This window comes from Ahaetulla prasina, chromosome 1 (assembly GCF_028640845.1).
Source record: "Ahaetulla prasina isolate Xishuangbanna chromosome 1, ASM2864084v1, whole genome shotgun sequence".
NCBI classification, from domain to species: Eukaryota; Metazoa; Chordata; class Lepidosauria; order Squamata; family Colubridae; genus Ahaetulla; species Ahaetulla prasina.
Genome location: NC_080539.1, coordinates 120,403,145 through 120,418,636, shown reverse-complemented (window position 1 = coordinate 120,418,636; position 15,492 = coordinate 120,403,145). Strand labels below are relative to the sequence as shown.

Sequence of the window (15,492 nt, the reverse complement as noted above, 5' to 3'; positions counted from 1 at the left end):
CCTGACAAAAATGTGTACAAAAAAAGGAAGAAAAAGTGGTCAATTAAATTTAACATGTGGGATCCACACTTGCTGAATGCTGAAAGAAAAGAAAAATTCTCCCTCCCCTTTTACTAATACACACACACACACACACACACACACACACACACACGAAAAAAGAAGAAAAAGCAGTCAACAGTCTTTAAGTCTTAATGCAGAGTCTTATGTATACAACTATTTGCCTGCATGTTTTGACAGATTTGGTCACTATATGTCAGATTAGAATAGTTCTATATCAACTAGATTGAAGGGAATAGATTTATTGTAAGGCACATATTAACAGTTCTGTTATGTTTTTGAACACACACACTCACCAGGGGTAAAATCTACTTACCTTCCCCACCGGTTCGGAAGTGCAAGCACCACATGTGCACGCAGCCCCTCTGCGCATGCAGAGGGTAAAAAACAGGTTACTTCCTCGTTAAAACCAGGAAGTAACAACAACCAAAAGGGTGGCCAGAGCCTCGTGCTGCCATCGCTACCGGATCTCCGAACCACCCACTGCCATCGCTACCAGTTTAGCCAAACCTGTCCGAACCGGTAGCATTTCACCCCTGACACACACACATAATAGAACTATTAATATAATGAAAGTACATAGAAGAATATATTAGAACATAAAATGAATTTAATCCCACAGAGAGATTGGAAAAACAAAAAGTTAAAAAGATTCTGTTTTGTAAAGCACACCTAGATTAATCCTTAATGGATTAAAGGGTTAAAAATACATGCAAGATCAGGGACTGACTGAATCATGAAAACGGTTTATCTATCCTTTAATACAGAGATGAAGAGATCTAAAACACAAAGAGTCTACAAGGTTTAAAATGCTGCAAATTGTATTTACTAAAGGAAATTTTCTTTTATGTACACTGAGAGCATATGTACCAAGACAAATTCCTTGTGTGTCCAATCACACTTGGCCAATAAAAATTCTATTCTAAATGGGTGGATGGGGGAGAATGTGATAGTTATTTGACTTTTACCACTATAATTCTTAAAACAGATAAAGTTTGTTATAAAAAGTAGAACTATTATTTTAATCCCCCATAGCTGCAAAAGGCAGTGTATTGCCAGTTTCTTGCTTTTGAACCTATAAATTCTTTTTTTTTTTAAAGAACAGTATCTATTAATAAAACATATTTATCTCCTTCAGCTTTTTTAAAACTTTCCTTTATTCCATAAACACTTAAAATGACTTTATAAAAAGGGGGCAAGATGAAAAACCATGCCCATCGGTTTGTGTTCTGTGTTCCATCTCCCTTTTTCAACTACTGTTTTTAAAATGAAACATTGATTTTGAATAGAGGAAGGCGTTTCAGTAACATACTTTGAAATAGTATCCATGATGTCTGGATTTAAGAAGAACCAGTGTGAAAAATTAATAGTTAGCCTTGAGTGACAGAAAAACCATAATATTGTTTTAAAGGCAGGAGGAAATATCAGATTAGGTGTGGTCAGACAGTAAAATCTCTGTAATGTTAATTTGACTGTCACTAACCATGAAACATGAACTACTAAAGTCCTTTTTTGGAAACTTGTTGTTCGAGGTAAAAACATTTTTTTTTTCATTTACTTAGCGCATAGATAAATAGTACCATGGCATTTATTTAAAATTTGTTCCTCCCCAAATTTTTTAACAACATTTGAATTATTTAAGCAATGTCGGCTGGCGGCCCCCAGGGGAAGGTCCTTCTCTATGGGGGCTCCCACACTCTGGAACGAACTTCCCCCGGGTTTACGCCAAATACCTGACCTTCGGACCTTTCGCCGCAAACTGAAGACGCATCTTTTTATTCGCGCGGGGCTGGCTTAAATTTTATGGATTGTATAGTTTTATTATTAATTTTAAACGGGGTTTTAATTTTTATATATTTTAAATTTTTAGGCAAATTATAATAAGTTTTTTAATTTTGCATTTTATAGAATATTGTCTTGTCTGTTTTTATTTGCCTGTACACCACCCTGAGTCCTTCAGGAGAAGGGCGGTATAAAAATCAAATAAATGAAATGAATGAATGAAATGATTTAGAGTCCTCCTAAAATCCTCAGAGCTTTTACAACCCATTTGCCAATAACAGAAACTGAGAAAATTTTTATTGGTGATTTTCCTATAGTTCATAATATTAGGGGAACTGTGTGCTTTTAAAAAGAAAAGACAAACATGTCTGAGAAGGCATGCAACTGATTCAGCTTTCTACATATTTGTCAGAAGGCGGCAGTTTCGGAAAGATTTTCTGGAAACGCAAAACTGCAAATAGGGCTTGTCATGTACAGAGATTAATATAGGTGGTCCTCGATTTACAACAGTTCATTTAGTGACTGTTTAAAATTACAACAACACTGAAAAAGTGACTTCCATTTTTCACACTTATGACTGCTGCAACATCCCAGGGCATGTGATCCACCTTTTGTGACCTTCTGACAAGTAAAGTCAACGAGGACGTCAGATTCACCTAACAACTGTTACTAAATTAACAACTGCAGTGATTCACTTAATAACTGTGTCAAGAAAGGTCATAAAGTGGAGCAAAATTCACTCACCTGTCTCACTTAACAATAGAAATTTGGGGCTCAATTGTGATCATAAGTCAAGGACTATCTGTACTGAATATTTGGTGGAACTTCGTATCTTACCATTTATTCTATAGTATTTGGGGGGGGGGGGGAGGCAATAACACAAAAGGTCTTCACCTGTCTTATCAATCATAAAATACCTATTTTAGTGCTCTGCTACAGCATTAAGGATTTTTTAAGAGCAGAAATAAGTTTGCCATTTCTGGAACATATTTTGTAAAGAATATCAAAGGTCATACTTATGGTTTTGTGTGTATAATAAACTAAATCAGCTAAACACTCTGAGAGCTCTGCTGTTTTAAAGCCTTTAATTTTCCAGTCTGAATTCTTCACTTTCGTGAATGGTGCTTTGTTATTTCTAATATATTTGTGATGTTGTGTGCCTAAAATTAGTTCTCTGCTTTTTAAGATCCTTAGGTTCATGGAGAGGCAAAGTGTTTTGAAATGGGTGTGATTGGAAAAGAAGTGCATGATTGATAAGACTTTTATAAACAAAATTCAGGGGAACCAAATTAAGACTATAAATCCATAAAGTTTAAATGTATACAGATAAGGACATGCATAGTGTAATGGAATGCACCCACTACAAGCTTGCTTCTTGGTAATAAATTATAGGCTCCAAATCTTAATCACAATATTCTTTATGTAAAAGTGAAAAGGAGAATTTAGAAAGTATGTTCCTTTCCAAACAACGCATAAGTAGATGATGGATAACTAATATATACCCTCTACAAAATGAGGAGGCCCCTTGGGCTAGCTGGCTTTTGATCAATTGGGAAAGTAAAAAAATTAAATTGAGTAACATAGTGCTTACCCTAGTGACTTATTAAATGGATTTGTCTATGGCTGCTAACTGATCTGCTGATGAAGCCCTTTAGCCTACTTCAACACATTTAAAGAAAAAATGTGTGGAGCAATACTTGTGCTTATGTCTGTATGTGGCCCTAACAAAAATGAGCTGGCCTCGTTTAAATTCATTGCTAAGGCTTTGTTTTGTTGAACCTTGTATATTTCTTCCTCCTCCTGAATAGAACTCATTTTTAAAGAAAACCACAAGCTGGTTTTTATTTTCTTCCATCAAAAAGCCCAGCAAAACAGAATTCTTCACTTAAATTGACCTATCTCTGGTGTCGGCAGCTCACGGCTCCTGAGTCGCATGTGGCTTTTTGGGCCCTCTGCTGCAGCTCCCTGTCACATCACTGGCTGGCCCCGATCCTCACCCTCACCTCTCAGTCACTCCTCACCTGGCCTGAGAAGGTGAGGGTGACGGCAGGGGGGTGGAGAAGCAGCCGGGGCTGATTCTCCAGTGCCTCACTCATCCTGAAGCTTGTTGGTGCTGGGCATGCCTCGGTCGCTTGGGGAGATGCGCAACCTGCTCTCCGCACCAAGACACTGGCCTGATCCAGTTGTGACCGATGCCAGCCTCACTAACACGAGGGCTGGCGGGATGGGAATGGGGTCTGGGAGGAGGGGATGACGACGGAAAGGGGGATGGGCCTGCAGCACCCAGCCACCGCAGTGGGAAAAGGAGGCTGGCCCTGCTGAACCTCGCGCACCCACCCTGGGGGGTCAGGCTCGGAGAAAGCTAGAGCACCCTTGCCAAAGATGCTCACCCATCAACAAGTCTCCCCCTTTCTTTGTATCTCTCTCTCCCTCTGTGTGTGTGTCTCTCTCTCTGTCTGTGTGTATGTGTGTATCTTGCTTTCTCCGTCTCTTTCTCTGTCTCTGTGTCTCTTCTCACTGTCTCGGAAAGCCCAGCAAGCTCTACTTGGGGCTGTTCACTACTCCTTTTCTTTCTATTTGGCAACTTTTTGGAAATCTGGGCTGGCTGAGGAATGAGCGTAGGCCGAGGCAGAGGCTTCCCTCCTCCTCTTCCCTCTCATTCTCCTCTCATAAAACCCTAGCTGGCTGCTGGCTGCCAGGAGGGGAGGGTGTGGACAAGCGGGGAGATCCTCAAGCTTTAACCCAAAACATTCCTTGGTGAAAATCACATCTCAGAAAAGACTGGGGAGGAAATTCAGGTTTCAACAAACCTGTGAAAGGAATCAGAGCAACTAAACCAAAATTTCACCTAATAGCCAGTCTAAAAAAGTGAATAGACTACTACTAGGCCAAGTTTGAGTGACAAATAAGATTACTTTAATCTCTTGTTTCTATTTCTTGTTCATGCAAAAATTTTACCTAGCCATGGCTATATTGTGATATAGTTTCTTCCCACCCCGTTAGTTTTATGGGAGGTGGGAAAGCTGCTTTTTGGAAAGCATTTGCTCAGCAATGTTTGAAAACTTACAGCTCTTACAGGAACATAAACAATATGAGGCTGGTGCTATCTGAGCTTAGTTTGCTTACAGATACTTTATTACCCAAACTAGGTAACATCATTAGTATTACTAAGGATGGGTTTGTTCTTAGTTTATATTCCTAGTGGGCGTGGTCTTGGAGATTCTTTGGTTGGGTTATTTACTACCATTGGCTTTTTTGGCAGTTCCTTGATTGGGGAATTGTTTACTTTTTGATTGTTGGTTGGATGTTAATCCTTGAGTTCATCTGAGTGCTGACTGCTAGTGATCCCCTCATTTCAACCCTCAACTACAAATAATTCTCCTTTAGAGGCTGATATTTTTCATTTCAAATTCCAATCTATTGTAAAAAAGTATTGTTGGCTTAGAATTAATATATCTTTAAGTAGATGATCAGGTAAAGGTAAAGGTTCCCCTCACACATAAGTGCTAGTCGTTCCCAACTGTAGGGGGACGGTGCTCATCTCCGTTTCAAAGCCGAAGAGCCAGCGCTGTCTGAAGACGTCTCCGTGGTCATGTGGCCAGCATGACTAAATGTCAAATGCGCACGGAATGCTGTTACCTTCCCATCAAAGGTGGTCCCTATTTTTCTACTCGCATTTTTTACGTGCTTTCAAACTGCTAAGTTGGCAGAAGCTGGGACAAGTAACGGGAGCTTGCCTCGTTACACGGCACTAGGGATTTGAACTGCTGAACTGCCGACCTTTTGATCGACAAGCTCAGCATCTTACCACTGAACCATAGATTCATATCTATCCCCATAGATAGATAGCGATAGATAGATAGATAGATAGATAGATAGATAGATAGATAGATAGATAGATAGATAGATAGATAGATAGATCAAGAGAGATGATATAAAAAAGATACGTTATGTATACGGTATATAAGCATATTTCTTGAAAATACGATCTTGATCATACCTTTCTTCATCTTTAAAACTGTTGTTAAAATGACCTGGTTTTCCTCTTTGACAATAATTTTTGAAATAACAGTTTAAAGCACTTCAAGGAAGAGGGGAATGAGCAGATGGTTGCTGCCCTCTAGTGGATTATTCTGAAACAGATAAAAATAAAACCACACAAAATATTTATTCATTGGAAGTACATTTCTTTTATCTTCTTTTTTTCTACATGATTTTTTTCTTTCTGCATTGCATATATACGTTTTACCTAGCACAGAATTTCTTATCATGATAGTTGAGACATAGTACACAATGTCCCCCACTTATGATCGGTTGCTTAGTGTCTGTTCAGAGTTACAAAGGACCTTGAAAAGGCTCCCCACAATCCAGATTTGATGTGCTGACACCCACGTTCTCCCCCCAATATGGCTGCTTTCAGTGGCCTGCAGCCATATGGCTGTGATTTACCCTCTCTGGAAATACAGAGAGGAGCAGGGGTCTTCCTGCTAACATTCTTCGCATTGCCATTCTCTTGGTAACTTATTCACAAGAAAATAATTTCCTTTATCTTGGTTTAGATATTTTCAAAACACCCACAACCTACACAGATTTGTCTTGAACTCTGTAATGTTCTCATAGTAATACTTTTCCTGTGACTAATTTGCAAAAATTTACTTTGCTTTAATATACCTCAAAGCTGGGAAGCATTTGAGATACCAAATTCATTTCACTGAAGGTTTTTAAAAGTGTTCCTTCCTTTCCTTTGGAAAAAAAACCATTCTGTGAGATCTCAGTATTCCTCCAGACAAGATATGATGATGTATTGGTGGTTCCAGCAAAGAGGGAAGGAATGAATAGCATGAGAACCAGTTTGGTCTACTGGTTAAGGCACCAGAATCAAAAGCAGGAAGCTGTGAGTTCAACTCCTGCTTTAGCCATGAAAGCCAGCTGCTAGGTGACACTCCAGGCACTCTCTCAGCCCAAGCCACCTCACAGGGTTGTTATGGAGAAATACCGTAGGAGAAAGAGGTGTTGGAAATGGTGTGGCATTGAATTATTTGTAAAAATAATAAAGGCTGGATACAAATAAATTTAAATAAAAAAAACTTCAGGTTATCTCAAAATCCAAGAGCTGGCAACTGCAGGCTGTTGAGCTTCTTAACTTTTGCTTACAGGTTCTTAGTCTTAGTCTTAGTCTTAAGGTTTAATTTTGTGTGTGTGTGTGTGTGTGTGTGAAATAGAAATCAGCAATGACAACAAATTGATGCATCTGTTTTAATTGATTTCCCCCCCCCCTTACCATGGTTATCCTTTGTAACTCTGAAGCAATACTCTTCATGACTTTAAGAAGCAATACAATTCATAATAATCTCCAATAAACTTTCCAATATTTCTCAGTATCAGTACTATTGTGCACCTTATCCAGGACTTTTTTTTTTTTTTGCATATTTCACATCACACAATTTTATCAAGTATTCTGAGTAGAATCCAGCATAAATTGACTATTGTTCATATTTTAAGAAAGCTTCTATCATTTTTTTCAGTCAATATTAAACTGTTATCTTGTTGCTTGTGGACTAAAGGAAAGAGAGATGTACAAATCTCCCAATAATAGCACTGTTGTAGTTGATAAGAATGTATAGACCAGTGATGGCTAACCTTTTCTGGGCCGAGTGCCCAAAGCACGTGCCCGAATCCCCAAAATGCAATGCACATGCCCCTCCCGCATGCTCCCCCCCCATGTGCACCCCCACACGCCCCACTGCACATGCGGGCACTGTACATGCCCCCACGTATGCATGCACAGCCCCCCCCTGCATGCCCCCTGCCCCGCGCATGCACGGCAGAAGACCAGCTGGCTGGTGGGACGTGCATGCGCAGCGGAGCTAAATTGGGGTGATGGCTCGCATGCCCATAGAGAGGGCGCTGAGTGCCACAGGTACTCATCACGGGTATAGACTAAGCCTACATTGATGGATGTTTGCCAGGCTGATGCAGTCAGTTTCTTAGGTATCAAGTCTTTACCAATTGCTTTTGACAGTCCTTTAGAAACAACAAAGAAGTTCCATTGTACTGCTTCTTTTCCTTTCATTTATAATTCAAAAAAATGACATGCTTCCTGGTTCTTAATCCAAAGTAGTCTTGTCAACTTCTTTGAAATACCCTCGAATATTAGAAAGCAGCTTTCCAAAATAGTGTCAAAAAAGCATCAGGTAATATAACGATTTCAAATTTGCACTGATGAAGTTACCTAATTGGGTAATGAAACTTCTGAAAACAAATAACCAAACTCAGACAGCATCAAGGATTTTTAAGTTTCCAAATTTGGTGATCTTGGTCTCCTTGGCACCGGCCCCTTGCTAATTTTTTTTTTTTAAGTTGAGGATCAAACATTTCTCTTGTGAGCCTATTCAATTAAGGATATATCTCCCTGTTTGTGTTTTGCAGATGCTACAATTGTGGTGGCTTCGATCATCATGCTAAGGAATGTATTCTACCTCCACAGCCAAAGAAGTGCCATTACTGTCAGAGCATCATGCACATGGTGGCAAACTGTCCGCTTAAAACTGTTCCACAGCAGCCCACGAGTTACCAGGGAAGATACGAAGCTGACACCCAGCCCTCCACATCAGCCTTCCTGAGGGAAGGAGGAGGAGGAGCCTATGGCTACACTTCTCCATCCTATTCTCTGGAAGGAAGGCCGGATATCTTACAGCCTTCAGGAAAGTCACCTCAAGAAGCTGCTTCGAGTAAGTTTTCTCCGTCACCTGAAGAGCAAAGCCGGAAGGGACCGTCAGTTCAAAAAAGAAAAAAGACTTAAAAAGCTTTGTCACCGCCTTTCATTACCTCTTGGGACGTCTACCTCATTCAAGCACAAGGAGAATTAATCTCATGTATTATCCTGCAACAAACCTCAAATTTTTAACTACTGTTGTGGACCAGAGGTCTTTTGAAAACAAAAAACCAAAGCAAACCAGTCACTCCGAGTACATTTCAGATGAGTTTAATGGCTAATGGGTTTCTAAACAGTTTGGGCATCAGGATCTCATGTGATTTTTAAACTTAGCCTAAATTATTGTTGGGCATATATTCCCCTCTTTTCCAGAGCAGCCCTATAGAATTATGGAAGATTATGCTTCTTTTAGCTGCTTGAGTTCTCTGTGGTTTATCTTAACCATGTCTTGCTTGGGGGGGGGGGGGGAATAATTATAGCATTTGTTAATTCTAAACAGCAATTAATAAGAAATGGAAATGAGTTTTTTTTTTAAAAAAATTCACGGCCATCCAAGGGCTGGGAAGCAGAACACTGACCCTCTGTGCACAGAAACTCATTCCTGTCACAATAAACCATCTGATATTTTGATGTACAGACTAGCCCATTGCCTGAATGTATACATTAAATACTATGTTTCTTGAATTCATGGGAAAGTAATAGTTTGAGTTTTGAATGGATTTTTTTTCCTTAATGTTGCCTTTTTTAATTATAAAAGAGGAAGAAGGGGAGGGAAAGAATTGTAACCATACTTTCCTAAGTATAGAGTCACCATGACCACGGTACTGAATAGACCAACACATCCTTGTAGAATTCAGGGAAATTGTAATTCTCTCTGTGGAAAAGATGGAGGATGGAAGTTTTTAGTTCTTAGCTTGAAAGGGTAATGCCTTGGTTTAAAGTTGCCTCAGAATTGCCACAAAGTTTTAAAGAATTAAAGGCGCTCCCCCATTTTTCCCTGCCCTCCCCTTAGATAATGAATGTGTTATCTGAAATACTGTATCAACTCAATATGACTTATATACAGGTTAGGTGGTTGTATGGGAGAATGCAGATGTTAAAATAATGATTTAAAGTGATAGTGAAATGCCGTTTGGACTCCCCTTTTGCAAAACTTGATGGGACTCATCTTGTGCAAATCGTGAGGATTATGAAAGTGATGGTGGTGGCAGCAGTAGCATCTCCCAATTCAGTGTTCATATCACTGGACAGATTTCTATACACCTTTCTAAGAAATGGGTCTTGGCCTTTTAACTTCCCAAAGATCAATATTTGATATTTACAGTGCAATCCTGTGTAAGATCTCACTGGCCTCAAGCTCAAGAAAAATTAGTATATAGGATTGTCGTCTTAAACTTACTTAATTGCTATATTATGTAACAGTAATTTCAGTCTGTGTACATGCTGAATTATTTAAAAGCCTACAGAGTTGCCCAGGTGCTTGGCTTTTGGGGGATTGATTTTATAAATAGAGGTTAGAAAGCCAGTTAGCTGGTAATACATTTGTCCTGTCCCGATCATACGCACATACACCACAAATCTTTATTGAGGCTTTGTCATCCCTGAATAGTATTCTCCAGGATTCACCTCACAGGAACCAGGGCAAAACCCAATGAGTCCAATTCTCAGCTGCTTGTCCGGTCACTCCTCCAACTTCTCTCCTCCTGCTCTTGCCCATCCCTTCCTGACTCATAGTCCCTTAGGTCTTCCAGACTTTCCTTAGAGCCCAATCTGCAGTGATGCCAGCTGTTCCTTGTCATCTGAACTAGCTTCTGAGGCATCCATTATATTATTCCCCACCAGCATGGCCTGCCCCCCTGATCTCCATGGACCAATTTCCATGGGTGTCAGAGGTGGAACTAGCAGATAAGATAGGGGGCGTGCATGGCCTCAGCATCTTCCAAGGATATGTCCTTAGGGCCCAAACCCCTTCCAGTTGATCAGGTACTGCAACCATCTAGAGTCTATGATACGGGCCACCTCATACTCCGGCTGGCCCTCTCTCAAGTTCCAGAAACCAGATCTTCCTTGTGTCCATGGTGACTTCTGCACCATCCATTACAATATTATTTGGTCAGGATCAAACTCTCATAATTTTTCCACTCTCCCAGGAATGAGCTAAAATCAATTTCTTACCCATTTCACCAATTTTGGAGCAGCTGCCGCTGTTGATACCTTCAAAGGACACATGAGCCAGATGTTAATTCAGTCCCATGGACCATTGCTTCTTTCTTTTAAAATTAATCTTGAAGAAATACTTGACCCCATTTATTTGGCAAATTAATGTAAAAGCAAATAAAAGTAAAGAAGATCTGATTTCATAATATAGTTTGAACCAAATCTTCAGGTTTTCTTCAATTAAGTCATGGGGGGGTCCAACATTTTGGCTTTCCTGAACTAAATTGAGTGAAGAGGGATTGTCTTTGGTCCTATATAAAATAGATAGCTTAGTTAAAGTATATAAATCACATAATAATGTTAAAAGTTTACAATTTTGTGGGGCCACATTACTTGCTCTCCAGAGCTGCATGTGGCTTGTGGGCCATAGATTGGACACGCCTAGGTTAAGTCATTGAGAATCTCAGGTAGGCTCTGCTCAACCCACAGGAAAAACCTTCTCTAAACATTGTTGATCATATTGCTGTCACCACTATCCCATGTTCCTTCAGGAAAATGACTCAGTGGCCTAAAAGTAGGCCCAACTCTGATGATGGAAATTTGTTTGGAATCCATGGCAGTGCTGGAGGGAAAGAAGAATCTTGGTGGTTTATACTGATGTTTTCAGTGAACTTCAGTGCAAAATGGGGTGTTTTGGTTTTTTGGATTTTGTTTTGTTTTTGTTTTGACGATACTGAATGTGATGTATGTATAGAGAACTACTTCCTTGCCTTATGCAAGGATTGTAAACTTATTTAAGTTATGTAGACAAATCGAAGTGGCATTGCCTAATCTTTTAGTAGGTATAATAACCGGGTTATAAAACAGCAACAATGGCAAGGGTAAAGGTCATTTTGAAAATATAAACCAAAGTTTATTGACCTTTTTTTAGAGAGTGATATGGAAATGGTGGATTTGAAAACTGGCCATTCTCTGTTTAGCTACTTTAAAATTCCAGAACTACTTTTTTTTCTTTTTGAGTGAAATTAGTAATTCCAGCAGCCACAGACTGAATTGCTAAGAGAGCCTAGCAGACCTGTCTTATTATTAAAAGTTTACATTTTATTTTTGTATATTGGAGGATGGTCACTATTGCAAAATATCCTTCTCAGGACAAAGAACCTTGCTCAGGGAAAATGGTATGTAATTATTGTTTTTCTTTTACAGATTGCTTGCTTGTTCAGAACAAACAAAAATGCTTTGATACTGCTATGTACCGTGCTATTATATACATATTATGTGCTAATGATAATAACTACCTCTATTTACTAATGAGTTTCTTATGACTCAGATATCAACTTTTTGCATAGTATTTCCCATGTACTGAAGTGAACACATTACGAGCATGGCTGACTTTCAGGGTTGTGGGCAGGGCAGTGTCTCCCTGTTCCTGAATTTCTAAGCCACATTGTTAGTATAGGGAAGAATATAATTATTTCTGTTTACAGCAAACAACTACCTCATTACTTACCACAGAAGCAATACCTGCGTGTTGCTCTGGTCTTAAATGTGGCTTTTGATTCTATGGTACATACCTCTACTTTAAAAGAAAAAAATTGCTTGTGCAACATACACATATTACAATGATATTTAGTTTTGAAAACGATGCATCTGTTTGAAATGACATGAGAGTCTCTCTTGAAATTTAACTTTTTCTACCTGGTTGACAGAGAAAGAGGTGCTGTTGATATACCAGTAGGAATTTTTTTTCCCCTCTTAAGAAAGAACCAACATGTGGGAATTAACTATCTCATTATCTTCCAGCAAGAGAATTGTTAGTTTTTTCTTTGCTCTCTGTTTATAGATATAATTATCTGATTAAAGCAAATAATAAGCAGTAATGTTACAACCTAGCAGACTGCTAGTGAGAGTGATACTATATTTATCCCATTTCAGTATGTTTGCCAGTTTGTAAGGAACATAGAACAGCCATATTGTTCCAAAATAATGCACTCCTGGGTTTCATTGCTTTGATAATGGACAGACTCCAACAAGAATTGGCTGCCCAAACCTGGGTTTTTGTCTGGCCTAAATAATCCCATGGCCCAAATCTGACCATGGGTTTCAGCATGCCTCCCTCATTCCCCTCCTTGTCTCTCTCTGCAGACACAAGGGAAGATGAGTGTGATTTGTTAAATCATGCTTCCCATTGGCACCTGAACCAGGTTTAAACATCGTTTGTAAAACAAGATCCATTCCAAACTGGTGAACAGCAATTAGACTGCAGTCTTGTATGATGTCCGAATAAGAAGACTGAGTTAATAAATCACAGTTGCGGTTCCATTGACTGCAAGAGTGGCCCAACTGATGCCCCAACTGCAACCATTCCTGGCCACCCTCTATGTGATGTGAACAGGAAAGGATGATTTGTGCACAGAGGCCTCCCATCAAGGTAGAGAAAGGTGGGCAATGAGAGAGCCCAAGAGGAGTGTCTGGAGAAACCTCTCTTCCCACCTCTTTGTCCTCAGAGTCGTGGTGAAGGTTACAGCCAAAGGCGAAAAAATCCCCGAGATGCTGGGAGCGCAACCCTACTTTCTTCCCTGAGGTGTAACTGCACAAAGTCAGTTTTACCAAGCTTTGGTTTAAGGACCTGCAAGCTTTAAGGCATTTGCTTTGCTCTTTAACTTGCCCACCCTCAAAGCACAAGTGCAAAATCCTAAGTATTTGGCCCCACCCACTTTGAGCATCACTAAACAAATGCTAACGGTATGTGTGCAAATCCAGTTTGCACTTTTTAGCCCCCAGTATAAAGACATAATAGCTGAGTAGATCAACACTTAACTCTGTGAAAGTTTACTAAATGGATAAGGAAAAAAAATACATGAGCAAAATTCATGCTTGAATGATAGATGCCAATATCTTTAAAGCTTTTAAGAGTTACAATTTTACTGCAAAATTAAAATATTTTATTTTAATATTTAGGAATTACTATCGCTTTCAACAGCATCCTGAACTCTTGTTGGCATTGAGCTTTATAAAACTTTTTTTGAACTTTCTAATGTGACTAAGCCAAAACTTGAAACAGCAAGTCTGTCATATGAATTGCAATGGGATTCTCACTTGCACAAATGTTTTCTTTGTCTCCTTGCCCTAGAATTGAGATTCTTGTGCTCCAGAACTGGTCTCATATAGGAGCTGTGCATACTTGACTAGCAACTTTAAAAAAAAATCTCAGAGGGAAAAGATAAGAGGACAATTACTTAGGTGTTGTTTGATTGTACAATTAGCTCTGTAAGGATGTGATTCTTTTGCTAAATACAGACTATTCAGTTAAAAAGATCTTAATTTGTCTTAGTACTACCCCAAAGTTACTTCCTTTGTGTAATTTTGTGGATAGAGACCCATAAAAGTGTTATAGACCTGGTGACTTTTGTATGAAAAAATATAAAGGGGAAAGATCTCATTAAGTCTTAAACTAATTTAAATTAATTTATCTGTGAGAAATGTTTATCAAAAAGAATATATGTGTGTTTTTCCTCCCCTTTAGTTATGATGGAAATGAATGTCATTGGGAAAATGTGTGCGGATGCGCAGGATTTAATTTTGCTAGATTGTCTTTAATGAGATTTTATGACTTTGTCTATGGTCGCTTTTAAAGACTTGTTAAAATGTATCTTGTTATGTTTTGTATCATCGGCCTTTTGAAGAGGCTAGTAGTGTTATTCTGCCATCATGATTGGTTGGCGACAAGATGCTGACAAAGGCTTCAACAGTTTTTCACAATGCCCTGCATCAGGCCAAAGAAGCTGAAAATAAGCAATCTGTGAATATAAATTCAGTCCTCTGATGCAGATGGAGCAGACCCCTGACTTTGCCACCCTTGTACTGTGGTTGAGCAGATTAAGAGTGTATTAATCTAAGCTCCATTTTCAGCATCAATAGTTCCTAAATATTTGTATCTCGGGAAGGAAGCATCAAGCTTCTTTCCAAGCATGCAGCTTGCTCACGTGAAGGTCCAATGCGACTTCCATCACAAGAAAATGAGAATGAAATTGAATATAAGAAGAGTTAGGACATTTGCTCTAAACTATTGCTAACCTACCGTGGCAAACTAAGAAAAACCATTACAATAGCGACTACCTCTTTCAGTTTCCTATTTCTTAACAATATGGCTGACAAGTATTATCAGATTGACTTGAATTTGTATATTACTCTAGTGAATGAATTAAATAACCAGAGACCAAAGTGAACACAATATCTGTGTGTCTTAAATATTGTCTTTTTATCTAGTGTTTTTAAACCTGTCCTCCATAGAATATAGATTACCTCATGGTCCATTTTTAATTCATTATGTTGTTTACATATTATAAAAACAAGTCACTTGAATTTTGGGGTCTTTTAAAAAAGAAGACAGTGATGAGGGGGGTTGGGAAAGATCATGTTTCCACCTATTTACTGTCTCTGTCTTGTTGGAACAAAGCACTGATTGTCTTTATATATATCCTGTATTTTATACCTTCATCTAATGCCTATTGCTGAATGTTTATTTCTATCAATCATCCATTTGTGACTGAGGTTTAAAAGGATTATGTGATGAAAAATAAAACATAACATTGGCATTTACCAACAGTTTCTGAGAGTTTCAGTATATGCTGGGTGGGAAAACATTGGGCACAGCCCTAAATTATTTCTGTCCTTTTTACGAATCATTCATTGGGATGAATTCTTCATGTTTGTTGGAAATTGAATACGATGCTCACCCTTTTAATGTTTTCAATAAATTTACAATAGTCGTAATC

General features: G+C 38.9%; 1 protein-coding gene across 3 annotated transcripts in view; it reads left to right on the top strand.

Moving 5' to 3' along the window:
• The window catches only part of LIN28B (lin-28 homolog B), an 80,814-nt gene extending 65,540 nt beyond the window's left edge, over positions 1 to 15,274 (top strand). For all 3 annotated transcript variants that reach the window (XM_058174665.1, XM_058174647.1, XM_058174656.1), the window contains exon 4: positions 8,272 to 15,274. In XM_058174665.1, the coding sequence (XP_058030648.1) occupies positions 8,272 to 8,644 (373 nt within the window). In that variant the 3' untranslated portion in view covers positions 8,645 to 15,274. The remainder of the gene's footprint in view (positions 1 to 8,271) is intronic.
• The last annotated feature ends 218 nt before the right edge of the window (positions 15,275 to 15,492 follow it).